This window comes from Ailuropoda melanoleuca, chromosome 10, assembly GCF_002007445.2.
Source record: "Ailuropoda melanoleuca isolate Jingjing chromosome 10, ASM200744v2, whole genome shotgun sequence".
NCBI lineage: Eukaryota > Metazoa > Chordata > Mammalia > Carnivora > Ursidae > Ailuropoda > Ailuropoda melanoleuca.
In genome coordinates, this window is record NC_048227.1 from 19816146 (window position 1) to 19843703 (window position 27558).

Genomic DNA, 27558 nt, shown 5'->3' on the forward strand with positions numbered 1-27558 from the left:
ACCAGAGCAGGCTCTAAAGGCTTGTAAAGGCGTTCGGGTGGGGCACAGAGCCGATGTACTTACCCCGTGCCCGTCACTCCTTTTCATCTTCTACTTCACTCACCTGCTAGCCTGAAGGTGCTCAGCTTAGGATCTCTGATTTATAAAGGACCTATTCTCATCTAGGGACTATCCCTGCTCCCTGATTGCACTGAATGAACAGGAACTGAATTATGTGAGGACAAAGGAAGTGTCTCCAGCACTGTACCCCTCACTTTTACCACAAAAACTTTAAGTAAATATCTGTGTATGTATTTATTGTATGTATTGACCTACATGTCAAATCTACTCCTTTAACTGTATTTGCTCAGGAAACAAAAAAGTGAAACAGAAATACCAAAATAAAAACAGTTCAGATTATGTTCACACAGTTCTGAACTACCTCTGATTCACAACACGCAACTTTTGTGTTTGCAGACTACTCCTCAGGCTGTGTATGATGTACATGACACTGCTCTTCACTGATCTCTAGTCTGTAAGGTTAGGACGGAATGTGTTAACACAGCGTGTGCGGCAGCAAACTCCCATGAGGGTTAGCCGCCGGACCACTGTGATCATCACTGTCGTAAATAACCTCAGAGGCCAGGGCAGACCTAACGGTCTAAGAAGCCCTCCCTAGTTCACAGACACCTGATGGTCTCTTACTGGCTGAAGTTGCTACTACCCCTAGTAGCACCTACACAGATATTTTAATGTAAATATGTGACATATGCTGGTAAGTGGGGATTCACAAATGTTTTTTAAAAGACAAAAGCACAGATCTGGGTTTTCCTGCACAGTGCTCTGCCTTGGTCATCTACATCAATTCCGGACCTCGGGCAGAGACTGCTGTGCCCTCCTGGCTTCTATTCCCACCTCCACATGAACACGTTGCCCCTTCGTCAAGTCCTCCATGGAACAAGCAGGGTATTTGTCCTTCTTAGCCTTTGCTAGAAGACTTCTTCCTAGGCTCACATAGGCCTTCTTTTCATCTGAATGCACACCTGTAATACTTTTGGGATTTCTGACCCATACCCATTTGTGAGAAATAGTCTTACACTCCTATTGTTTCTATTTCAAAAACACCTTTGTTCCCAAATTTTGAAAATGGTACTCAACATACCGTTTTCTAAATTTACAAGCCCACTTCCCTGTTTATTTTGTTAAGTGTGATACCACCATTGTTTAGCTTGTAATAGGTAGGTACTCAAGCATTCGCTGTGCAAGTAACCTCTCCTAAGGCTTTGATTACATTAAAAAAAAAATACCAATGACTCACTATATCTGCTTCCAACCTCATTTCTCAGATGAACTTCAAGCCAAATTAACTGCCTGGTGTTACATGTAATATGTCTAAACCAGACTCTTCTTCCTGAAAAGTACGGGTCCTTCTGCAAAAGTCTGAGGGAAGGTAATTCATTCAGTACCTAAATATCAGGTGCTAAGCTATGTGCTTAAACACATCACATAATTTAATACTCAAAGCAACCATATAGGTTGGGCACTAATATCCATACCTTACAGTTTAGGAGAGGGTCGAGGTAAGTTAAGTGATTTGGTCAAGCCCCTATAAGGTAGTAAGTGGCTAGGGGGGTTAGTATTAACTCAGGGTCATAATTTAAGTTTGTATCCGTTCCAATAATAATGTGCTGCTCTAATTACCCATGCTAGAAAAATCACATTTGTGTCCTCTTCCTCCTTACCTACCACACCCAGCATGGTGCCCAAGCACAGCAAGGCTGTTACAAGCACAGCTTTGGAGTCAGAAAGATCTTGATGTAATGCCAGCTCTGCGACTTGCTAGCTGTGCAGTACCATAACAGCATGGACAGAGGAGTTCCTGATACATATAAGAGAGCACAGAGATAGAGAGTAACTCTTGCTGGGACAGTTAGCAGTGGCTGCTCGGATGAGACGCAGACCCATGGAGCAATTAAGTAACGTGCCCAAGGTCACAAACACTGGTATATGTGGAGCCAGGACTTAAAAACCTGGTCCATTTGGCTCTAGAGACTTTGTTCATAACCAGTATATGCTAGTGTTTTCATGCATGGGAACCCTGATTCTCTTCAATTCTCTATCTGGCTTGTAGTAAATGCTTCAAAATAGTTTGAGGAATGAATGGACTAACAAACCATCAGAGCCTATCAGAACATACTGAAACAAAATGGCCTTTGAGAAAACTGTAATCACATACATTTTCTGCCTCCCCATCATTATGGAACTCAGAAAGGCCCTTCTGTGGCCATCACTGAATGCGTGTGTTCTCTGAACACCATTTCCATGTGCTGTGGTCTTTCTCTAGCACAGGGTAACCGAGCAATCATGGGCAAGTGATCGAAAGTCCTGGTGCCTTAGTTTCCTCTACTGAAAAGTGATGATAAGAATAAGTCGGGCCTCATAGGGCTGTTGAGGATTCATTGCAATAATATGTACAACTGCTTAGCACATATGCTTGGGGGGGGCAGTGCTCAATTTTAGCTGTAGTCTTATCGATTTAAGCTATAAGCTGCTTATGAAAATGGGTAGAACCTGGAGGGAGGGTGACTAAAATAATCATTTAAAGAGTAGGATGGGCAGTCAGCTTACAGAAAACATTTCAGGATTCCCCCATTCATAACTCCCTGCACGGAACTCTTATTTTGCAACGCAGGTACTGACGGACACAAATACATCCCCAAAAAGCCATGAATGTATCAACTTGCTGCGCTAATGAGGACGGTTGGAGTCTCGTAAGAAATGCCTTCTCTCACCTGACTGGTTTTTGCTGTTCTGCACCTCTCCGTTATTTTGTGGCTGTTGATTTGTTAAAGCACTGCTTTCTGACTGGCTGCTTAACACTTTAACAGCAGATCCCAGGTTTGCTGCTATGACAGGAAAATGCTGACCCCTCTTTAGAAGCTGTTTGTGCTCCTGGTGGCGAAATCGTGGTGGTACTTCTCGCGGATACCGAGGCAAGGCCTGTGCTGGCTGCGGCGGCTGCTGTGGCGGCTGCTGTGGCGGCTGTGGCGGCTGTGGCTGCTGTGGCGGCTGTGGCTGCTGCTGCTGCTGCTGCTGCTGCGGATTGTTGGCTGTGGCTCGCTTGGCATTATTATTAGTGCTGGTTGCTGTGGAAGTGCCGTTATTAGAGTTGGCAGGCTGAGGCTGGCTTACACTGGGCTTTATCTGTTCTGGCACTAATCCCAACAAAAGAAAAGGGGTGGAAAAGATTAGCCAGTAAAGTGTACCTCCACAGTAAGCCATCTAAGTAAAAAGGCACTAAGAAAAACAACCCTAAAGGAACAGAAGTTCAAGTGTGTGAGGATATCCTCATTCACAGGCTCAGGTTTTCTTAGGAGAGAGTCCAATTTTACTTCTGCAACTACCCCTCCAACAAGGGCACGGATGCCAATGGCATCCCCTGGTCTGGATGATGGCTCCTGCTCACCAGCTCTGGCCCATATTATTCTGATCAGAGAACAAGCACTGATTATACAACTATGGAACTCACCACAGCTCAAAGAGCAAAAGTGCTGAATCAAGTTTTGGTCATCCTAAAAGAATCCTCAATTCCCTGGAAACTAATCTTAATCTGCCTCATTTGTAATGTGTTTGGTGCCTTATCTTCATCTTTGAAAGACAACACAAGAACAGACAGAAAGGGTAGAAAACAATCTGACCGTTTCTTTACAAAAAGGCAAAGTTAACAGCATTATTTGTTGTTGAAATGTAAAGTGTGGGTCAAATAGGACAAACTCAGAATGGGGAAGTCAATACAAATACTATAGAATGAAATCTATGAAACTAATCAAAACTGGAGAAACAACTTAGATCTCCTGTCTTAAACAAATCTGAGAAATAGCCATTTGTCTACCGTATGAACAATGTGAAACTATAAACAGTGGATTTCTAGACTCTTAGAAGAGATTAAATAAGTAAACAAACTGATGGAAAATGCCTTAAACTGGTGAAGATATACCCAATCTCTAAAACTACAGAGAGGCAGCACGGTATATGAACTTTTGGTGCTAGACAGACCCAGGTTTTAATCCCAGGGCTGCCTTTTCTAAGCTTTGTGTCTCTGGGCAAGGTGTGTCTACCTGACTGAGCCTATGGTCTCCTCTGTAAGATGGGGATAAAACCTATAACTTGCAGGGCTATCCTAAAGTTAAATATGGTACTGCTTACAGAGCGCCAAATACAAAGCTATATGAATAGTGGGTATTTTTTAATGATTAGCACGACACCGCCTTACACTTTTGTAACAGTTGAATGTCTCTGTGAGAGTCTGATGCGTCTTTACAGATGCCACTGTCAGATAAATAAAGTGAAATGTCTCCATGTGACCAGGGAGGACACTAGGAGAAAACGCTGTTCAAGGGTTGAGAGCTCCAGGCCTGAAATTAGACTAGCCCGCCACCAGAACTGGGTTATCTCTGCGTCTTTCTCCTGGTCTATACAGTACAGGCAGTCCTGGTCTAGTACCCCAGCACAATGTAAAAACTAAGTAGATAGAAGCTATTCCATGGGCCAAATAAAGTTAATGTTTGTCAAATGCCTACAATGTGCATGATGCTGAAATAAAGAGGTCACCAGTACTGTATCCAGTAGCCACCCGAACCTCGCGTCACCACCCTCGCCCCCCCGCCCNACATCACCAATACTAATATATTTTTAATATGTGATCTGGCCTTTTTCAAATGTGACTGATTTTTCTAAAGTAATACAAGCAAATTATCGTTCAGGAGGACCTGCACTGAAAAATCACATATATTCCATCTATGGCTTGGAATCTTTTCCATTCCTTTTGAAGGCAACTGAAAAGCCTCACATTTAGAATTTGAGACAAGTACATTCTAGGTCAAACTACTTTATGTGTGAAACTTTTGTCTCCCAGATAATTTAACGTTTCCAGAAGTNCCAATAATGTATATTCCTTTCTCACAAGGAAAATAAGGCACTAGAATATTCTAAAGTACCTCTGAAACAAACAAAAAGATAAAGTACATGTAACTATGAAATCACAGAGAACACAAAAACTCTAATGCAGCCTTTACGGCTCTGGACCGGCTACAGTGTGGTATTTGGCAACTGAACGTAACCTTATAACGTTTATAATACTATCCACTGCTAAAATACAGACTCGCCTGTCACTTCATTACCAGCAGGAAAAGAAAAGATTGTAACAATTTAAAACCCAAACAAGATATTGCTTATATGAGATAGCAACAGAACATGTTCTTTAATACATTCAAGGAACTAGAAGATAACCTACAGGCAAACACTGTGAATGGCCTACATGAAGAATGTACAAGAACCTCAAAACTCCATTAAAAGTGACCAGGAATTCAGAAGCAGGATTTACACGTCACATAGCAGCCCCATCCCTAGCTCAAATTCAGAGAGCTGCTATACTTATAGATGAAGTGTCACGGGGAAAATAAGGCTGACACAGGGCCTCATTTCTAGGGCCAGAGAATTTCACCAAAACCAGTCAACATTAAGAAAATGTAACTATTGATTATAAAACTGAACTAGGTAATCTGAAGAGAAATTTCACATGTAAACGTGAAACGTACTAGATAAATAAAGAAGTTAACAGTGTGTACACGTAGGGAGGTAAAAATGTGGTTGCTGGGAAACAGATATAATTACTGAATAATTTTGGCTACTGTGTATGTGCAGTTAAAATTTAGGTTCATTATGTCAGTAAATATCCAAACCATCAGAAAGAGGGAAAAAATGAGAAAGCAAGAAAATCTGATCCATTCAACAGATACAGAAAAGGCAATAAAATAATTATTTCAGAACTGCAGTTAATAATAAAATACAAAAAAGATGCCAAGCATAAGCCCCCAAAGATCTGTAATCAAAATAAATATGAATGAGTTAAATTCACTTGTTAATAAAGTATCTTCAGTTTGTTAAGAAAATAAAAACTTAAGGAATACTTTGCAAAAATCAGTCCTGAGATAAAATAATACAGGAAGTTGAGGGGGGGAAAGTACAAAGACAAATGTAGGATGAAAAATGTTAATAAAATTTAAATAAAAGCAACATTAATGTCAGGTTAAAAAAATTCAAACGGAAGAGCATCATAAAGAATGAGATATCTCATACTGATAAAAGAAACCAACTAAAAAAGATATAAACAGCTAAGAACGCTATGTACCAAGCTTTAGTATCAAAACATGTAAATCAAATGAAGACAGAAAAACTGAGGGTAAAAAAAAAAAAAAAAAGCAAAACCATCTACCTTGAAAACAGATAACACCTTTTTGACAAATACCCATGGAACAGTCACAGAAAATACACACACACACACACACACACACACATACACACACACGCACACCCCATATAGCACTAAAGAAAACATCACTAAATTGCAAAAAGTACAAAAAATACAGATGGTATTTCTGGATTACAATGCAATCATATTAGAAACAACAAAATTAGCAAATAAAACTGCCTTAAATATTCAGCTGAAGAAGAAATACCAGAACTGCAGGGTTATCAAGAAAATACTAGTGAAAACAATACACATAATAAATTTTAAGATATGGCTAAACCAGTGCTCAAGGAAAAATTTCTAGTCTTAGTTATTTTCAACAAACAAGAATGAATATAAAGCATCTTACTCAAGTAAAAAAAAAAAAACTAACGGGGCGCCTGGGTGGCACAGCGGTTAAGCGTCTGCCTTCGGCTCAGGGCGTGATCCCGGTGTTATGGGATCGAGCCCCACATCAGGCTCCTCTGCTGTGAGCCTGATTCTTCCTCTCCCACTCCCCCTGCTTGTGTTCCCTCTCTCGCTGGCTGTCTCTATCTCTGTCAAATAAATAAAATCTTAGAAAAAAAAAATGAACTAATGGAAGGAGAAGAAGTAATTACTGAAGATAAAAGTAGCAATCAATGACTTTACAAGTGAACTAATAACTCCAACACATGACTTTATGAAAAAAATTAAGTAGTTAACCTAATTTAAAAAAAATGAAAATGGGGGGTGCCTGGGTGGCACAGCGGTTGTTAAGCGTCTGCCTTCAGCTCAGGGCGTGATCCCGGCGTCACGGGATCGAGCCCCACATCAGGCTCCTCCGCTATGAGCCTGCTTCTTCCTCTCCCACTCCCCCTGCTTGTGTTCCCTCTCTCGCTGGCTGTCTCTATCTCTGTCAAATAAATAAAAAAAATCTTAAAAAAAAATGAAAATGGAAAAAAATGAGAGGATTTTCTAAAATTAAGATATTTCTTGGGGCACCTGGGTGGCTCAGTTGTTTGGGCGTCTGCCTTCAGCTCGGGTCATGATCCCGGGGTCCTGAGATCAAGCCCCGCATCAAGCTCCCTGCTCAGCGGGGGGGCGGGGGAGGGAAGAAGGGCTGTTTCTCCCTCTCCCTCCTGCTCCCCCTGCTTGTGCTCTCTGTCAGATAAATAAATAAAATTAAGATATTTCTTTAGGCTCAACTCTATAAATAATTTGAAAAGATGGAAGAAGGATTTAACACAGACCCCACAAAAGGCAAGAAAATAAGACTGATTAGCACTGACGAAATGGAGGAACTGATGAAATCCCCATCAGGATCAGACAGTTTGATCAATACTGCAACACTTTTTTTTTTTTAACTAGCATACTTTTAAGAAACATGTAACTCTAAGTCTAATGCTATTTAAACTGTTGAAGAGTACAGCAGAAGATGGAACACCAACACCATTTCCAATGTCTGACAAAATTTTAGTAATCCCAAACAATGGGGAGAAAAAAGAAGAAATATAAATAGTTCCAGGGATTAAAAAAAAAAAAAGACATAACTCCAAATGTAGAGATTCTGGAAATACAAGAAAATACTATGTATAATCTATACCAATAAAACAGAAAACCCAGCTAAATGGACCAATGTTCCATAACATAGTCTGGCAAATTTTTCCTGTAAAGGGCCAGACAGTAAACATTTTAGGGTTTGCGCCATCCAGTCTCTCTTGAAACTACTCAGCTCTGCTATTGTAGCACAAAAACCAGTCCCAGACAACACATAAATGAATGGATGTGGCTGTGTTCCAGCAAGACCTGATATACAAAAATAGGCAATGGGCCAAATTTGCAAGCTATAGCTTCCCAGCGTCTGCTCTATAAATTTACCAAAATCAGCTCATAGAGCAGAAGATCCTATAACAGAAGACACTGAAAAAGTCCTCCAAGATTTACCTCTCTAAAACCCACAAGGCCCAGATGACTTTATTGGGAATGTGCATATAAAATCCTCAAGAAACATATCATATCCATCTATCTAAACTGTTCCAGAAGAAAGTAGTACAGGTACAAAACACAGACTAGATTCAAATCTTGGCTCTGCAACTTACTACATGTATAACTGTGGGCCAGGTACCTAACACCCTGTACCTCTGTTCCCTCATCTGTAAAACAGAGATAAGTATTAATACCTCTAACCATGTAGGGTTGTTGTGAAGTTTTAACAAGATAATGGATGCAAAGAACTGAAAATAGTATCTGGCACCTGGCTAACACTCAATAAATGTTAGTGACCACTACTGTCATCTAGGTTAAAAAAAAGAGGAGTAAGGATGACCCCCAGGTTTCTGGCCTGGAATGTGGGTAGACAGCGGTACCATTTACCAAGGCATGATACAGAAGACAAAAACTAAGTTTGGGAACTACGTGAGAGAGAATGACTTCAGTGTTTGATGTGTGAGGTTTCTTGTTACTTCAGGACAGCAATTCTCAAACATTTTGGCTTCCAGATGCCTTTGCATTTTTAAAAGTTACTGAGAACACCAAAAATCTTGTTTGTGTGGGTTACAATTATATTCACAATATTATTTAAACAGGGAAATTTTAAAAAATATTAATTCATTTAAAAAATAAACTCTTACATGAATGAATATATATTTTCTGAAATAACTATTTTCCCAAACAAAAAGCCAGTGAAAGTATACACTGTTTTACATTCTTCCGAATTTAATATGTGGCTTAACAGAAAGCAGGTACATTCTCACATCTGCTTCTGCATCCAACTTATTGTAACACCCACATTATGGCACCTCCAGAAAACACTATGTACTCAGGAAAAAAGTGAGTAAGACAAATAGTCTTCCTATCATTATGAAAATAGTTTGACCTTGTGGATCTCATGACAGTTTCAGGCAGCCTCTCAGGAGTCCTCAGATAAACTCTGAAAACCACTGACATAGGATATCCATGTGTAGAATGCAACTGAATATACGGTTCTAAAGTTCAAAGTATGAACTAAAAAATATAAATTTAGGATTCATCATACAGGTGGAAAAAAATGTCATGAGAGTAGAATGAGAAGAAATGGCAACCTCTAAAGGACAGGTTCCCGTAGCAGACAGAAGAAGAGAAGTAAAGGCAAGAGTAAGTCAGGACTGCCAGAGACGTAGGAAAGAAGGGGTCATTTATTTTAGAAAATGACCTCACTATTTACTCAAGCAGGGATTTCTTCTTCAAATTCTCCCTATCCCCAATAGATTATCTCCTTGATAGAATTCAAATGCATCCTTATCATCTACAATGTCCCTGTGTGATTTCCACCCTCCATTAATTTACTCTTGCAAAAACTTCCTGATTGGTCTTCGCTTACAACTTGACACGCACCCCCCCGCATTTTCACCCTCTCCCCCAAATCTATCATCTCTCTGCCCAAGTTATATCACTAAAGTGACTTCAGAAATCATCTAAAGTCCTTGGCATGGCCAGATTCATATCCTGTTATGCCCACACGCGTTTCCTTCTCTCTCACACCAAGGGTCTGCAACACTCCAAAAGGTACCTTCTTTTTCATGATGTTCTTTGTGCCTAAAATGCCTTGATGCCTTTCTTGCAAATCTTCCTGTCCACCGTTTCTAGGAAATAACTAATTGCCACCCACCCCCATCCTAGGTTCTGCTAATCTTAACAGCATTTTATGACAAGCAATTTCCCCTCCTCTATTCCCTTAAAACTCTTCTTAATGTATCCCTTTCACTGCACATGCTTAATGTAAGTGCTGGTTCTTCCTTTTTCCTTCCCTTTATCACTGGCATTCCCAGCACCAAATACAGCAAACGGCCAAGAAATGCTAGCTGAATGAACAACTGAAGAACTATCAGCATATGAGATGACTGAACCCAAAGAACAATACAGAATGACACTGAGGATGAAACATTGTGCAACATCAACACTTAAGAGGTGGAATAATTAAGAACGGGTAAAGAAGAGAGAGAGAATGATCAAAAGAAGTAGAAAGAGTAAGGAAGATGATGGTAGCCAGTTAGTATGTTGCTGAATAACTCAGTGGTTACAGATCTCTGCTCAAAATTAATTAATTAAAAAAAAAAAATCCAGAACCAGCATCCAGAGAACAAGTTCAGTCAATATGGGAAGATATCCTCATCAGCCATAACATGGTATCGTCCGTAACAACAAAAAAGTATTTTGAAGGAATTTCATTCAGTCAGTACAAAATACACATAGGCACTACAATTTTTTTATGTTACATTTTTTGCCATACTGTGACCCAACTGGTCTTTTGCAGTTTAAAGTAGATGGGCAAAATTTCAATAGGCCCAGAAATAAACAATTAAAAAAAATTTTTTTTAGAATGGAGAAACTGAACCAATACTACAATTAAATTACTAACCTTTGCTACTTTCATGTATTTGGTATTTCTTACGTATAAACGTTCTATCATTCTGTAAACCTGAAGCTGTTTGAAAAAATAGTCTGCTAATTGGCGGGGGGCGGGGGGGATCCCCACAGCAACTGTCTTACATTCACGTAAAAAACCAAGATTAGATAAGAGACAATTTAATATCCCAAATCCTAAATATACCAAGTTCTCACTTTTGTAAAATTTTTTTACTTATTTACTGTTATTAATAATTAAAACTATATTAATATTTACTTCTCCTTAATCTTTAAAATAACATTTAAAAATACCATTTAAATAAATTCATTTCAGAAAATAGTAAATGAGTGAACTTCCTATTGGCTATCTACAAGTTTAATAGAAACAACAGTTTAAATACAAAAAGCAGCCATCAACATCCTGAATTATCACCACTTAATACCTCAAACCCTTCCTTTTTTTGTATCCTTCCACCAAAGTCTATAACTGAGCTTTGTGTAAGAGTTTTCATATTGGCTACATCGTAAATCTTCTAGAAATACTGGCTTAAGTAACAGCGTAGTATACAAAAATGCCATTTTAAGACATGATTTCATTTTAACAGAATGAAGCATTAAACTGCCCTCCAAAAAATAAAAACCATACACAGATTTGTGTCTGAATTCTTAAAAGAACTGAAATAGTTGAAATTACCAGTTTAAAATACACTTAATATGCATCTATGGAACACAGAGTGCTTTTTAAGACTGCTTTAGGCCAACTTTAAATTCACCTAAAGTAACTATTTCTAATCTCAATATGTATCGTTATATAGGAAAAACAAAACCATCATGTTAAGCTCTTTGAAGGCAAATAGTGAGTACCCATGAAAGCTCCTCAGCTGGAAAATGTTATTCTCACATGAAAGCAAAAGTACAGGATTTTTCTAAGTATTTTTTATTTTTATTAAGAAAAAATTTCCCACCTTCTCAAACAAATATGAGTAGGTGCAATCAACAAGATAAAAATGTACTAAAGTGATTTTAACACACCAGTTTCCAGAAAATAAAAGGCAACATTTCTAGCTGTCAATAATCAGGTTACTCTAAATGCTTGATACTTAAGAAAATCCTCACCGTTGCTCAAATGGTATTTTAAAAAATAAATGTTATCTATAAACATTCTTTAAAATCTTTATCACAGAAAATGATTTTATGCTTTTAAAAGCCACAAAATAACTTCTGGAAGAAAAGCTAACATGCTACAAACTCGTATATTTAAATTGTAACTGCGTATCAGGCAACACCACATATAAGATTTGTCTTTCTTCCCTACGGTTAATGTTTCCAATAAGTAATTACAATCTTGTTAAGCTTGAACTCTCAAATCAACCACTCTAAGGTAGTTTTCAATATTCTTCACTTTACAGAATCTGCCTCGTGATCAGAGTTAGAGCAAACAAGTACGGGTGACATCAAGTCTTCCAGCTTTCCCGATCAGTAACAGCAGCAATGTCACACCAGGACAGAGAATTTCAAAAAGCACAAACCTAATGAAAACTTCAAGCAGATTAGAAAATTCTCTATACCAAGAAATTCCAAAGGGGGCTTCCAACTTCTGTTGCTTTCCAACTCCACAGCTTTCAGCAGAAAATGGAGGAAAGGTACAGGGTCGTTTTACTGCTATGGAGGTACTGCTGGCCAACTTCCCCTGTATTTGGGGCCCAATAACTCAAATTCCATCGCCTTATATTTTAAGAGGGACAGGAGGGGAAAGAAGAAGCCAGCTGGTTAAACAATGTGAAGAGCATACTGTTCAATTAAAATTGAGCCTATAAATCAAATTTATTTAAAACTTGGCCAAACATTGTACTACTATGAAAATCCTCTTCTTATTCATTAATAAGCATCCTGGATGATTTACAGTGTAATTCCCCTGTATGATATACATTCCCTGTCCTATACTAACTTCAGTTCGTTCTGGAATGCTGAAGGGCACTGAAGGGCACAGAGGGGGCAAGTCTGGCTTTTAAGATGATACACACAGAGGCAATGCTAGAATTTTCATTGTGGACAAATGGCTGCAGTTTTAAGTGCCACTAGTCAACCTGGAAGATACCTAAATGCTTGTCAATCCATTAATTCTGTTAATCCTTAGCAAGTAGGTTGAACTAAATGGCTATTTAACAACTTGGAAAATAAGACTTAAAAACTAATATGAAATATAACACACTGTATTTATACTTTACACAGGTACAAACAAATCTTAGTATTTCAGTTAAAAAAGTTCCTGAAGTAAGGAAAAATACCACGCAGCAAGATATCATAAACAATCAATTCAAAATTAAATACTGAATTTAAAATAAATATTACACTGAATTCATTTAATTTTAATAAACTTCACAAATCATCCAGAAATGGGAAGCATGCCTTTTCCTGGGTCTTTGGGAAGCACCTACCTCCAATCCCTCAGGGAACTCGAACTTCCTACTCAAACATCTCCCACCTCCAATTACTAACACAAAAAGAAACCTAGCTGATTTGCCTTGATACAATCCTCTACTCTTCTGCAAAATGCCTGAGCAATCTGTTCTAAAGTACAGACCTTCTCTAACAGCTAGAGGATATCCACACAATAGTCACAGCATGGTATTTCCAAGATCTGTAGTTAATCTATCCATCAAATCTTGTCCAAATATGTGAGATTCAGAACAGTGGGATGATATAAGATAGTTTTCAGGCAGAGGCACATGCTTTAAAAGAAAAAAAGTCAGATTGCCCTGAAGCCTCTTTCGTAACTTACAATTCTAGAGGTGATCCTTAAATTTGTTTAATTGTAACTGCTAAGGGATAATTGTTTAAAAAAAAAAAAAAAGATTCTTTGGCCTCACAGATTTACCAAGTCAGAATCTGTATCCCACGTGGTTCTCACGTCTAAGTAAATTTGGAAAACTGTTCTGGCAGATACGGCAGCTACATCTAGAGAGATTCTGACTTCCATTCGTGATTCAAAAGAGAAAAAAGATAACACCTAACAATTCAACTAGAAGTCAGTAACAGGAGCAACAACCAAAGTCCCAAACACACTGAAATTAAAAAAAAAAAAAAAATTAAGAAGGACCACAAAACTCGTGCAATAAAGGAAATGTCCTAAATCACTGAAGATAATAAATTATTTGGGAAATACAGGACAGTTAGTTGATTTTTTTTTTTATTAGAAAAAAAAATAAAGTTCAGAGGCACCTGGGTGGCTCAGTTGGTTAAGTATCCAATTCTTGATTTAGACTCAGGTCACGATCTCAGGGGCATGAGATCAAGCCCGCACTGGGCTCCAAGCTGCACGTGGAGCCTGCTTAGGATTCTCTCCCACACGCCCCACCCCCCACTGTCCCTCCCCACTTGTGGGCTCTCTCTCTCAAAAAAAAGAATGAAATCAATCAAATAAAGTTCATAAAAATCGAACAACAAATACTATGAAATGCTGGCATTTTAAAAAGCTTTTAGAAAACACAGGCAGGGGTGCCTGGGTGGCTCAGCTGTTAAGCATCTGCTTTTGGCTCAGGGCGTGATCCCGGCGTTCTGGGATCGAGCCCTGCATCAGGCTCCTCTGCTGGGAGCCTGCTTCTTCCTCTCCCACTCCCCCTGCTTGTGTTCCCTCTCTCGCTGGCTCTCTCTCTCTCTGTCAAATAAATAAATAAAATTTAAAAAATTTTTAAAAACCCACAAAGTTTTTTCTAAATCTGGATAAATGGTAGGTTTTCTCTGCATAAGTCAGTCAAGTAATCAATAAGTAAAAATTGTTAAGTTTGACCAAATAAAATTATGCAGTATAATTTATTTTTGCAAGGGTGTGTGTATGTGTTTATTCCAAATTAAAAGGCAAACTAGAAAAATATTTGTCCTTTAGAACAAATAAAGGGATGCATTCTCTCTTCTCTCCCACTGCCTACCCCAAATTTTCCCTAACAGAAGGAAAGGAGGTACTGCTTCAGGGTAAGGCCCCTAAAGCTAACACAGGGAAACATTCCACAGAATCACTAGAGGTTAGGGCCAGAGTTTTAGCTAAGAGTATAAAGGTTATTTAATTTTGCTTTTCTTCTTCTGAAATATGTATTTGCATCCTCTGCATATATACCCCTTATGGGGTCTACTACTGGGCAAAATTTAGGTATTTCTGCCTGGTATCTCATTCTCAGAACAACTTCAAACATATGATATAGTCCATAATGTTGGAAATATTTGCATCAAATATATGAGACAGAATGCTAATAGGCGCATCATACAAAGAGCTTGTGTAAACTGGTAACAAAAGTTCTAAGGCCCAGGAGGTAAACGGGTTAAGAACAAGAATGGGCAAGTCATAAAATGAAAAAAGCACAAGTAATTAAGCATATGATATTGCATTTTACCAATAAACAAATCTGAATCAAAGCAATAAAATACCAATTTGGGCCTGCCGAATTTATAAAGATGATATATCCCATTCTCATGTTGCAAGCCCTATTTCTTGCACTAAGGCAGAGACGCTGCACTGTGATTCACCCATGCTGGGCTGGGCTCTACTTTAATGAGAGGAAAAACCAAATCATCATCTGGGTGAGGAGGAACTCTGAAGTGACTGGGGACACTGCTGGTATGCCCAGTCAAGAGGCTGAAAGGTTGCTACGATACTGCACAATCATGGGGTGGGAATTAAAATTCACTAAGTTATCAGCTGGACGCCAGGCACTATTATCTGATATCGCTCTAGCTTCATGATTCTATAAATTTGAAATATTATTTCCATTTTACAGATGAGGCAATCAGGGCTTAGAAGAAGGCTTCCCATGATCAATCATCTAGTAAATGGCAGAGCTGAAATTTAAAACCAAATCAGACTCCCAAACCAATGTTCCTCCTAGTATAAATTAAGTTTCCCCCTACTTTTAAGAGCAAAATCAAACTCTCCAAAAATAGAGAAGTCACTAATTAAGGCTTAGTCACTTTGAAAGCTGCAAATCAAAAATTTCTATAATAAGATGTCTATACTCAGCATTTGCTAGTCTCCAGTCCTGTGATTTATGTTCTGTATTATTTCATTCCCACAACATCATGTAGCCTCGATTATCTCCTTTCCAAAGAGTCAAACTGAGTTGTAGAGGTTAAGGAACTTGCCCAAGGTCACGGAAATAAGAACTATAAAGGCAATAGTCAAATCCAATCCTATCTGGCTCAGATGCCTGGACTTTTAACACTATGCTGTGTTTATGCTAGGATTCCATGATTATCATCTTCAGCAGATTCAATACTTTTTGCTTCAGGCCAAATGCTATTTTTGCAGCCCATTTTATCAAGTGCATTTTTACTGAGGCTATAGCAGTGAGAGCGCTCTCACTCAGTACACATTCTTGAAGCACAGCTACTAAACTTATTAGAACTGAAGAACATAAAAGTGCAAATTAGGACATATACTGTGTTACTTCCTAGTCTGGAGCTTTCTCTTACCTGATTAGCTGTTCTTGCTAATCTCTCCTGACTTCTCCAAAATTTAAACCAGAAGGCTCCTGATTTGTTGCTGTTGTTTTTTAAAAGATGTGTTTGTTCCTCCGTAGGTTTTTCATTTTTATTTTTTTAAAGACTTTATTTATTTGAGAGAGAGTGAGCCAGAGAGATAGCATGAGCGGGGTGGAGGGGCAGGGGGAGAGAGAGCAGACTCCCCGCTCAGCGGGGAGCCTGACATGAGGCTTGATGCCAGGGCCCCAGGATTACGACCAGAACTGAAGGCAGACACTTAACGGAGTGAGCCACCCAGGCGCCCCTGATTTGTTTTCTTTGTAACTGAAGACCTAACTGTTGCCACAGCGGAACCTCAGGGCTTAGGTACACAACCTTAGGATACTCCCACAAGCCTCCAGCAACTATGGGATCGTTGGTCCCTGAATCTATTTTCCAACAATAGTTTGCTTTCCTGACTGCACTGATTTCTGGTTTTCTCCTATTTCCCTGTCTTTGCCCAACCCCAGCCTCATCACAAACATCTGAAGTTACAAAATCTTTCATTGTTATTTATTTTAATAATTTGTTGGTATTTATAAGCAAACACACCTCCATCTGCTAGAAATGGCCCTTATCTTACAAGCATAAAAGGGTCCTTAGCATCCTTCACTACCTCATTGAGTATATAAATTTAGATTTATATATACGTCTATACAAATCATTTTCTTTTCTCAATAGAAGGAAAGGAAAAATGGTGACTTCATATACCTAAACCTCTACTATTTCCCTCGGAAGCAGAAGGCCATTTCCCCCCCTCCTTTTAGTGCAGAGCTACAAAGAGTTACAAAGCTCAAAGACATCTTCCATAGGAAGAAAGACATTTGCCATTAGTAAATTCTTCACCAGCAAGAAACTTGTTTCTCCTTCAAAGCGGTCAGCACACATTTGCCTTCACAATTCCTCATAAAGTGAACATACTATGATGGCACATTTGGAATCAGAACCTGGTCTGCCCAATATTAATTAACTCCTGCCTGTACACAGAAGTCATGTTTCTGCTCTATAGTATGGAGAAATACACTGTATGGAAGCCCCAATTCTAACAGAACTTCCCTGCCTGTGTGACGGAAACAGTCACAGGTGTGCTGAGGGGAGGATGATGACCAGACTCTCCGGGACCGCCAGCCTCAGCTGGGAGTAGCCCCTTCTGTTTCCCTAACAGCCCCATTAATACCATTTTATACGTGAGCCACTATGCGAACAAGGTCAGGCAACACACCTCAAGTCACGTCTATTTAGGCCTCAGTTTCTCCTCTGAAAATCTATGTAGCACAGGAATTCTTTGCCAAGCCACCAAAGTTCCTGAACTTCATTATCACAGGACTGTGACTGAGAGACTTAAGACCTTATGAAGTAATAAACTGAGAATACAGGTAAATATATTTACCTCTACTAAGCTAAAACAAAGATGAGAATGAAAGCGCAGTTGGTACAAGGACTTGGAGTTGGTTTTGTTCATGCACAACAATGACCACAAAAGTACACGAAACAGGATAGGCACACAAATATTTCACGAATGCTAAACAGAAAAAAAAAAACCAAAAACCAAAAAGCAAACCAAACAATGACACTTTATGGATTCTAACTTCAGAAGAATGGATTACCAATTATTTTTCATTTATCTTTGTTTCCTAAAATGACCTCATGAAATTGCACAACACAGCTGGTATTGGCAGTGACAAGGAAAAGAAAATGGAAAGAGTGCTTACTTACTAATGAGAAGGGAACAAATTAAACACTTTCTTCCCTCAACTCAGTCATCTCAATCATATTCCCACAGTTAAACTGCGTCCCATGCCTTTATCAGCTTTCTTGGTCAAGAAGCATACTGAAAAGAAGGGACATGACTGTTGCCCATGCTCCTCAGAAGGTACGTCGTCCCTCCTTCTGAAGAACGCATGAAATGGAGCCCATGTGGGTGTTTTGTCAAAGTCTCTTTACATCTCCCCCAAAAGAGGTGGAGCAAGGCATTTCAAACTTAGTTAGAAATCGGGTTTTGCTCCAAAAAGGGACTGGTTTTCACTGTGTAGAGGTCTGACACAGGGAGGCAGCTTTTAGAAAATCAGCTTCTTGCTTGGTCCCCAAAACTCTTTTTCATCAACACAGATGATGTAAACGGTTTCAGAGCTTTCTCTAAAAGATTCCTGAAAAGCCAAACACTTTACACACTGCATTTGTCAGATGCTCCCTGAGTCACAAAATGATGCTGGTGATACAACTTTTTATATCTTTGTGCTTTGGGGAAATACCATAAAACCTGTTAAAGGATCTTTCTGGGAATATTTTTAAAACACGCATTGTTTTAGTACACTCACTGAACATTATTAAAGCACTGGTGTAGCCTTCCGACTTTGTTTTCCGTGTAAATACAGGGCTGTTTTCAAAGAGAAAGCAGCAGTAAAGCCCACTACAGTTAGTCAGCAAATCCTGGCTCAGACACTCACCAGCTGCAACCAAAAGGCAATGGTCTTTTTAGCCTCAATTTCACTTCCGAATGTGATGATACTATCTACTTCCATAGGGCTCCAGAAGGGATTAAATGCAGACTTACATTGTTCTAGTACCACACTAAGGAAGCCCTACTCCCATATTCGTTTTTAAATATCCAACTTCACGAAGCCTCAGAGTTCCCAGCCTGCTGCCCTCACCCCTCCCCTAAGTTCCACACATTGCCCAAAATTCAATAGCTAAAGATTACTCTTAGTATATGAAGCTTTTAGGACCCTGCTCCAGTATGTGTTCTGAATAACTGGTAGCCATTCATTGTTAGTGATTAAGTATTTAGAATATTCCCCTTGATTAAATGAAGTAAATATAAAGCAGTGCCTGACACACAGCAGGTGCTCCAAGTTAGTTATCATGATGTCTCCAATATGATCTGACATGCCGCTGACTTAATAGCTCTTGAATACTTTGATCACTCCCCAGGAGCAATGCAGCTAAGCAATAAAATCGTGTTTGACTTAAAAAAATTGTGGAGCACCTGGGTGGTGTATTTCAGTTGGGTGTCCAACTCTTGATTTCAGCTCAGGTTGTGATCTCAAGGTCATGGGATTGAGCCCTGTGTCTGGCTCCGTGCTGAGTGCGGAGTCTGCTTGGGATTCTCTCTCCCTTGCGTCCTCCCACTTGTTCTCGTTCTCTCTCTCTCTCAAATAAATAAATCTTTTAAAAAATTGTGAGGCTAGACCTGAGTAAGAATTAAAAAAAAAAAAAAAAAAAGAACGGAGCAAGAATAATGGCTTCCAAATGTGGCAAGGAACAAAAATGTGTTTTAAATGTTGATTCAATCTTCATTAAGAGTTTTTAATTAGTCCAGAAAGAGAATAGCAGCAATAAACTATGTTCCCCATGGGATTACCAGAAAACAAAAAAAATCTTTATCCACTATTCTCCATTCCTGCTTCCATCCCAGCCTCCTCTCACCTCTTTTCAGAGCTCTGGGGTTTGTTATTCTCTGGAATGTAACTTGCTTATAAAATCACCTTAAGAAAGAACTGGCATGAGACAGAGGAAGGGAGGGAAAGAGGGAGAGGGGCGAGAGGGTGGGTGAGGGTGAGAGAGAGAGAGGGAGGTGTTAGCTGTCAAGAATTAACAGCACTTATTCTTTTGCAAGGAATGTATAATGAGCATGCCTCCAAAACAGGCCAGTGTCAGAGGTGAAAAGCTGTTTTTGAAAAATTACTTTTCTTAATCAAGTTCCCAAAGGCATTCTGAACAGGGAATATTAACTCCTTCCCTGCCTTTACATTACGTAGGCCACAGGGCATCTTTTTAAAATCTATCCATCTATTCCTATACCTCACCATAAATTTTTCAGCACTTCACTCCCATTTCAAGCAGATACTCAGATATTTTTAAAAGACACTTCAAATATTCAAACATTCAAATATGCATGCTCCTTACAGTTATTCAAAGCTCAAGTCACAAGGTAGAATAAAACTTTCAAGAATTTCATTATGTCTCGCATTATGTTGGCCCACATTTTCATTAGATGAGTTAGTAATCCGTTGCACCAAGAAATAAACATCGACTTGTCTTCATGTAAGAAAGCTGGTCAAGAATTTAATTTATGATACTTTACAAAACCCCCACTTTTATACAAACTGTCTTACCACTGGGCGGAAGCAACATTAGTGTTATTTAACAGAAATGGCAGTAGCCTTAGAAAGAACAGCTTATTAAGGCAAAATTCAGAGAGGGTGCTGCAGCCTAGCCAGTCATGCTCGGTCTGAACACTAAGATCGGGACTCCTGCTAATCACAAAGACCCTAAGAAAACTAAAAATTCCACTCCTCAGTCACAGCAGCCCCATTTCTTTCAAGTACTTGAGAGCCAGAAGTTACTAGCCCCGATACAGACTACTAGAGAAGGACAAAAAATGACGTGGATCGTAAAAACTGCAAGAGAAACCACAATTCTCGATGATGCAGATTCTCCTATTTGTAAATGCTGGCAACCGGAAACGTAAAGCAAAATAAAAACACTGTGTGGAGACCAGAGGAGACAGGACAACTAGATGCATTTGCGTATCTGGCGCTGGATTTTAGAAATAAGTTAACGGAACACAGAGGGAAATTTCAATGAAGTCTAGAGTTCTGTTAATACCAATATCAGTTTCTTAGTTTTGACAAAGGTGCCACAGAAATCCAAGATGTTAATCATGGGAAAACTGAGTGAGGTGTATGTGGGAAAACTCTCTACTACCTTTTCAACTTTTCTGTAAGTTATGAATTATTCCAAAACCAAACATTTAGTAAACAGTAACAACTTAGTGTACCAAACCTGTCCCACAAGTCTCCAGTCTGTAATCTCTAATCACCATGAACCCCAAATCACAAATACCACATAGATATTATACATGGCACAAAAAATAAATAATACATTTTCATAAATCAGAATAATGTGACCAATCACGGAGCTGCCATCAAAAGAAGGGTGGAGTAATAGCTGGCAAAACAACATAATACATTTTGAAGTGACTTTCATATACTTAGCCTAACATTCTCAGAGCTGTGGAAAGTCTAAAATCAAGAAGATTCAAATACACTCATATTTTATGTACGGATGTAAAACAATGATTTACATTTGGAAAGGATATAAACAGGGGGCATTCAAAGATCATGCTGGAGAAACAAATACCCATGGGTCAGTCAAAACTCTAAGACGGACTATATTCAAGTGCCCCAAATTTAAGATACATCATAACATCCTAAGAAATCAGAAGGGAGAATCAATGGCCATTGGAGTGATCCATTAGAAGATGAGCTCTGTGAGGTCTGGAAACAGTGAAAGGCCTCTTGGCTGAGGAGTTGGATCAAAAAGAAACAGAAACAGGAATGAACATGAAAGAGATGAGAATGCTCTGAAAAGTATAAAGGAGGGGCAACAGGCTGATTAGATCATGGGAGGTTAGATTAAAGAGGGCCTTGAAAGCCAAGCAGAGGAGTTTGGTCTTGAAGCAGAGCGAAGGGACAACTTAACATCTCTATAGAGGGGAGTGGCGTGAGAAAAGTGGAGCTTAAAGATGAAGAATCTGGTCATGTTCCTACTAAATTAATCTGGCAATGCTTCCCCCTGCATCATTCCACACCCTTGTAACTTTCTTACATGTCCAGATCCAAAGCCACAATGTCACCTTCAATACCCCCTTCCGATCTCACCAGTTGCAATCCTGTGAATTCTAGACCTCACACAACTTCCATCTATCTCCTACCCCTGCTGCCAAGACCTCAGTTCAAATCGTCTTTACCCTCTCTACTCCCCCTCTTCCCTCGCTGGAACTGCCTCTGCTGGTGAGGCTAGACATTACTGACAAGAAGCGCTTCTAAAGCATGGCTTAGACTGTGAACTTTGCTGGCTCGCCACTCTCCTTTTTAAGACTCAAACTGATAGTTTATTTATTTTGATTCCTGTATAGTTAACACACGGTGTTACCAGTGTCACCAATTCCATACATCACCCAGGCTGACTCCCCTCTTTCTAACCAGCATGAAGCCCTAAGATTTCCCCCTACCTCCAGGCCTATATTCTGTCCCTTCCCCCCAACACCTCCACACTTATTTTCTGAATATTCCCTCTTCTTGTCCACCCTCTTCCTCTGCCCAGAGAGTGCCTTTCTTCAATTCATTCCATCTTTCAGCCAACACTTTCCATGCACAGTGACTGACAGCTTTTTAAAAAGAACAAAAAAACCATGTCACTCTTCTGCTTAAACTCTTCAGTGGCTCTTGTCTATAAAACAGAAGTCCAAGTTCCTTAGTACACAGAGCATATAAGGCCTTCTCTGACAACCCCTACCTTCAGAAAAATCCTTCTACCCTATTTACTTCAGACCTTCTACCCTATTTACTTCAGACCTTCTACCCTATTTACTTATTGCTGGATATTTAATGCTCTAGGAATATCTGCCGCAAATACGTTATTTCTTGTCTCGGTAACGTCAATCACCTGATTGATCCCTCTGTCATTTCATCCTTTCTTGGATTGGCTGTTTCATCTTTTAAGATTCATAACCTCAAGGAGATTTTCCTTAACCCCCTGTGTCAAATAAGCTACTTATTACTCCTCTGTGCTCCAGAACAACAATGGCATTTCTACCTGAAGCAAATCACATGATACTATGCTGCGTTTAGGTGTGTCCTTCTATTGCCACTTTCTCTGGTAAAATATAAGCTAAAATGTTCGTATTCGCTCTTACATAGTTGCACCTAATAAATGTTACCTTAACAAATGCTGACCTTGAATAAAAATAGGCAGTACTGTGTATCTCAACCAAATGCAGAGGTCATACTTCTGATATAGCTACATGTAAAAATTCAGAATCTTCAAACCTTGTAACAAGTTCAACACCTGAGAGCCCTACACCTTTACCAGATAGTCAACTCCTGAGAGGGTGAAGAGTTCCTGGATCTGAGAGGAATGATGTTCCTGTTTCCTTAGCAGCCTGAAGGCTCCTGCTTGATGTGTACTGGGAGCTGTTCAGCCTGGCAAAATGACCATCAGGTTAGGAATCTACTATTCTCACTAATTAAATTTGGAGTGGGTATCATGGTCTGCCTCCATGAAGGAGTGGGGGACAACTGTATACAGAGACCATGGAATAAAAAGCAAGGGACAAGGCAAGAGGCCCAGAGATAACCTCCGACAAGAAGACTTCTTTACACGGAAGACTGAAGGGAAGGTACATGTGCTCAAAGACTCAAATCAAGGGAGTATGTCAGGAAGTGGTGCCCATCCTAGGAGACGGTTGTAAGGGAGGTCTTGAGGTGGTATATTTTAAAAGTGGTAAAATGTAAACCATTAACCCCAAGGGATGACTCCAAGGTGATGTCACTGAAGAAGTCTGTCCCCACCCCTCTGTTCTTTCACGCTCTTCGCTCTCCCAATCCTGGAGGTGAATAAAAATGCATATCAACAACCTTGCTTTAATGGAGGGAAAAAAAAGGATAAAAATAGCTTTAAACAACGTACCTTTGATTTTTTGTTCAGTGGCCTAAAATAAAAACAAACAAACAAAAAACAATGTAAATATGAAACTGAAAGAAATGGATTGTTATGATAAAATGTTCATATATTACTACTATATAAGACATATACACTTTTATTAAATAAGGAATTTGTCATTTAGGTGAACTGCATAGGAAAAGATATGCAAAGAAAGCATGCTTTTCCCACAGATGTGCCCCATTGTCCCTGATACAATGTTTATTAATAAAAAATGTTTGAAATGTTTCTTTAGATACAAAGCAGAGAAGACATCATTGTATGACAGTAAATAATAAAAAAAATGGCACTGCACTTTTCTCATTTAGTTTTTAAATGAATTTTCTATAACTGTCACCTTTAACATTTAATGGATCTACTGAATTTTGCGTAAATTTAAATGGCTTCAAAAATTCTTATTTCAAATGATAAAAAATGAATTAAGTTTTCTGGAAGAAAAGCTCAATGTAACCACTTTGCCAAATCAGTATTAAATTTAACTCCTGGAGGTTAGGCTGCTCTCTCAGTTAAACATAGTTAACTTTTAAGTATTTTTGAGTGGGAAAAAATTTCAAATATATCTGTCACTTCTGACACATCTGATAATTCATTAAAATTACTGTGTTCAGAAGCTAAACTGACACAAACCCTGCTTCGCCATGCCTGCCCTGTTGTCTGCTGTCTCTGACATAACAAGGAGCAGGGCTTGAGGGCAGCAGCTGCCTCAAGATACCTCACTCAAACTTCAAGGGCCCCAAAAAGAAGGAACGGGTTACAGACAGAGGCCACAAGCAAAAATCAACTTTTTAGTTAAGACCAATTGCATGGGAGTCCAGAAAAAAAAAAAAAAAAAAAGATACAAAGGCAGGGAGGTGAGGAAAGACTGAATAATTCATAGCCAAATAACCAGGAATTGTTCCTAAATAAAGATGAAAACTTTCCTTAAGTGCCATGGGGCACGATAATTTTTGCTTAGTCATATTAAATTATTGTTACTAAAAATAGCATTTTTTGAATTAGATCATTATAGAGCTGGATGGTAAAGGACTAAATGGCAATTACCCTAATTCTGAAGCCACACCAAACAATCTTTCCCTGGAGAACCAGAGAGTCAGTCTAGGCAGTGAGCGCCTTCACCAAGCTTTAGAGCACTAGTGTTATGCTAAATAATGGAGGCCCATCTTTTACTTCATATGGATCAAAAATTAAAAAAACAAAAACAAAAACAAAAAACTGATGAAAGGACAATGGCAAAAGACCAGTTAACTAGCCTGAACACTTAATTTACTTCTGGAGAAATTGTTTTAAAATCTGATGGTAGAAAAACAGTCTTATTAGAGAGAACTTGGTATATGAATACTTTATGAGAAGTACTATGTCAAACATTAAAATACATAATTTTCTGAAGCCAAAACATTATAGCAGAAAACGTATTTTACATGCTGAAAATGTTTTTTGTTTTTTTTTTTTTAAACTCTCCTAGGCTCTTCTATGGTTTACTTCAAAAGGAAACTAAGTTACAATGCACAGAAGCCATGATCACCACATTATCCCCAAGACAGACAGTGTTGCTCTCGGGGGCCTTAACATAAAGGATATGTACTCTCCAACTCCTCTGGAAAAACAACTTCAGAACAAATCCACACTGCTTCAGAACAACAGTCAACCTCATTCAGTATTCTGTCATCCACAGAGAACGGCACCAAGAAGACACCCAAAGGTGTCTGCCCATCAGAATACTGAGTAATACTGAAGGAATGTGAGGAACAGAACCCAAGAGCTCCTAACAGATTAAGAGGAAACAGAACTCAGCAAGTGCCACTTCTTTAAAATAAGTCTTTGTGGGTTGGTGCAGGGACCTAGCATATTACTCAAACTGTTCAAAAGATAATTTTCCAAATGGGATCAGTGATTTTAAGAGTATCCATCTACACTGTTCAAAACGGCAGCCATGTCCACCTGTGGCTGCTGACCCCTGAAGCAAACCAAGTCCAAACTGCTATGTGTAAAATACCAGACTTCTACTTTTCAGTACTTAAAGAAGGTAAAATATCTCATTAATAATATTTGATACTAACTACATGTTAGAATAGTATTTTGGATATATATGGTTACATAAAATATGTTAAAACTAACTTCAAACTTCTTTTTTACTTTTACATGACCTTGTCATTTAAACCCTCAGGGTCGCAGTTTCCTAATTCCTTAAATGGGGAGATTGAAGGGGGTATTGTACTGCTTACCTTTCAGGGCTATTATGAGGCCCAAATACAACACAAGGACTTTTTCTTTACATGATTTAAATGTGAGGTATCACTGTAGATCCTCTTGTACAACAGAATTAAAGGATTCTGTCAAATCTAGAAGCAAAATTATTTCCATATTGAGTATCTTTTTCTTAAAAAAACAAAAAAACAAAAAAACAAAAATGGGGCACCTGGCTGGCTCAGTCGGTGGAGCATGCAACTCTTGATCTCGGGGTCATGAGTCTGAGCCCCACATTGGATGTAGAGCCTACTTAAAAAAAAAAAAAAAAGCCTGAGCTGTGATTCCACAAGCAATTACTACAATTGCATCACTTCATAAAGGAAGGTATCAGACAAGTGGCAGACACACAGCATGCCACATTGCTTCTGTCAGGCTCTGCACCACTTGTCCCAACCCCTCGACCCCTAAGCTCCCTAAGCATACTTGAGTGGCTAGGAGCTCAGTGTCTGAAGCCAGACTCTGAATCTTCACTCCACCACCTAGCACTTGATGTGACCTTGGTCAAAATTAGTTAACTTCTCTAAAGCTCAGTTTCCTCCACTGTAAGACAGGAACAAAAACACCTATCCCAGAGCTGTTGTAAGCCTAGAAGGATCTAACTCATGAAGAGCTGGGGGCGGGGGCGGGGGGGGGGAGGGCTTAAGGACACTGGCATGCAGGAAGCATTCAAGAGGTATTAGCCGCCCACTGACGGTGTTACCACCAGCCACACCTGCCAGGGCCCTGGCTCAGTCCTTGCACACTGGGAAATGGCCCAACTCAAACACACTGCAGTTTCCCAAGTCCCATTTTTTTTCTCTTTTCCTAATCATCTACCATATCTTCACAGTGCCAGGTATTAGAAACTAACATCAGGAATAAAGAATTGATGGTCAAATTCGCCTATTTTAAATGAGGTAATTAGGGGTCAGAAAGCTTTTCTAGGATTTCTTAGCCAGCAGTACTCTGCCTAGACCTCAGGTCTGCTGCATACAGTGTTTAAAAAAAAAAAAAAGGAACCGAGACCAGTGGAGACCAGTGAGCTGAAATCGGGGACAGGACTGTAAGCGAACACTTGGCTGCCCTAGAGGGCTGCACTGCTCCAGGCCTGATTACGTTACCACCCCAGGCTACTGAGAAACTTTGCTCCTTGCATTGCTGAACAGGATCCCTAGCCTCAGACCAACATGGCCTTTGGGAAACATGATGATTGATACTAAAATTTCCGAAAAGGGGAAAGAAAGTTGGAAGTTTTCTATAACGTAAGTCTCGCTTAAACCCAAACTGAGTACTTTTAAATCCACAATGCCTGTAACGATTCCCTCAGCTCCTATAACACAGTAACAAAAACAGTCATGAACACTGACTTCAAAACATTCTCAACACTAAAAGATGCCAATTTGTATTGTTGCTTCCCTCCGGCCCCTCAACCATTATATGCTTTCTAGGAACTACAATTACATGCTTGAAGTAAAGGTTATACTAAATTACCCCCTCTATAATTAACCTATTTCTCAACCTCCTTTTCCCTTCACTACATTTCTCTCAAGATTCCTTCTAGAAATTTCTTCTAAAAACAGAACCTGGAGATAAATCCATGGTAACAAGCTACTGCTACCACTGTTGCCCGTTTTAAGTGCGGAAACTACATTCCCATACTGTGTATCAAATTATTTCCTAAG

The 27558-nt window shown here is 39.2% G+C and overlaps 1 protein-coding gene across 6 annotated transcripts in view; it reads right to left on the reverse strand.

The window, feature by feature from the left end:
- The window catches only part of TNRC6A (trinucleotide repeat containing adaptor 6A), a 100983-nt gene that overhangs the window by 46070 nt on the left and 27355 nt on the right, over positions 1 to 27558 (reverse strand). For 5 of the 6 annotated variants that reach the window (XR_004628448.1, XM_034670237.1, XM_034670241.1 and 2 more), the window contains 2 exons: positions 23618 to 23639; positions 2772 to 3194 (listed from right to left, as the gene is read on the reverse strand). Coding sequence is in view for 5 of the 6 variants with exons in the window: in XM_034670237.1 (XP_034526128.1) it covers positions 2772 to 3194; positions 23618 to 23639 (445 nt within the window). In the remaining variant the exon portion in view is untranslated. The remainder of the gene's footprint in view (positions 1 to 2771; positions 3195 to 23617; positions 23640 to 27558) is intronic. The other variant, XM_034670240.1, reaches the window with a different exon arrangement.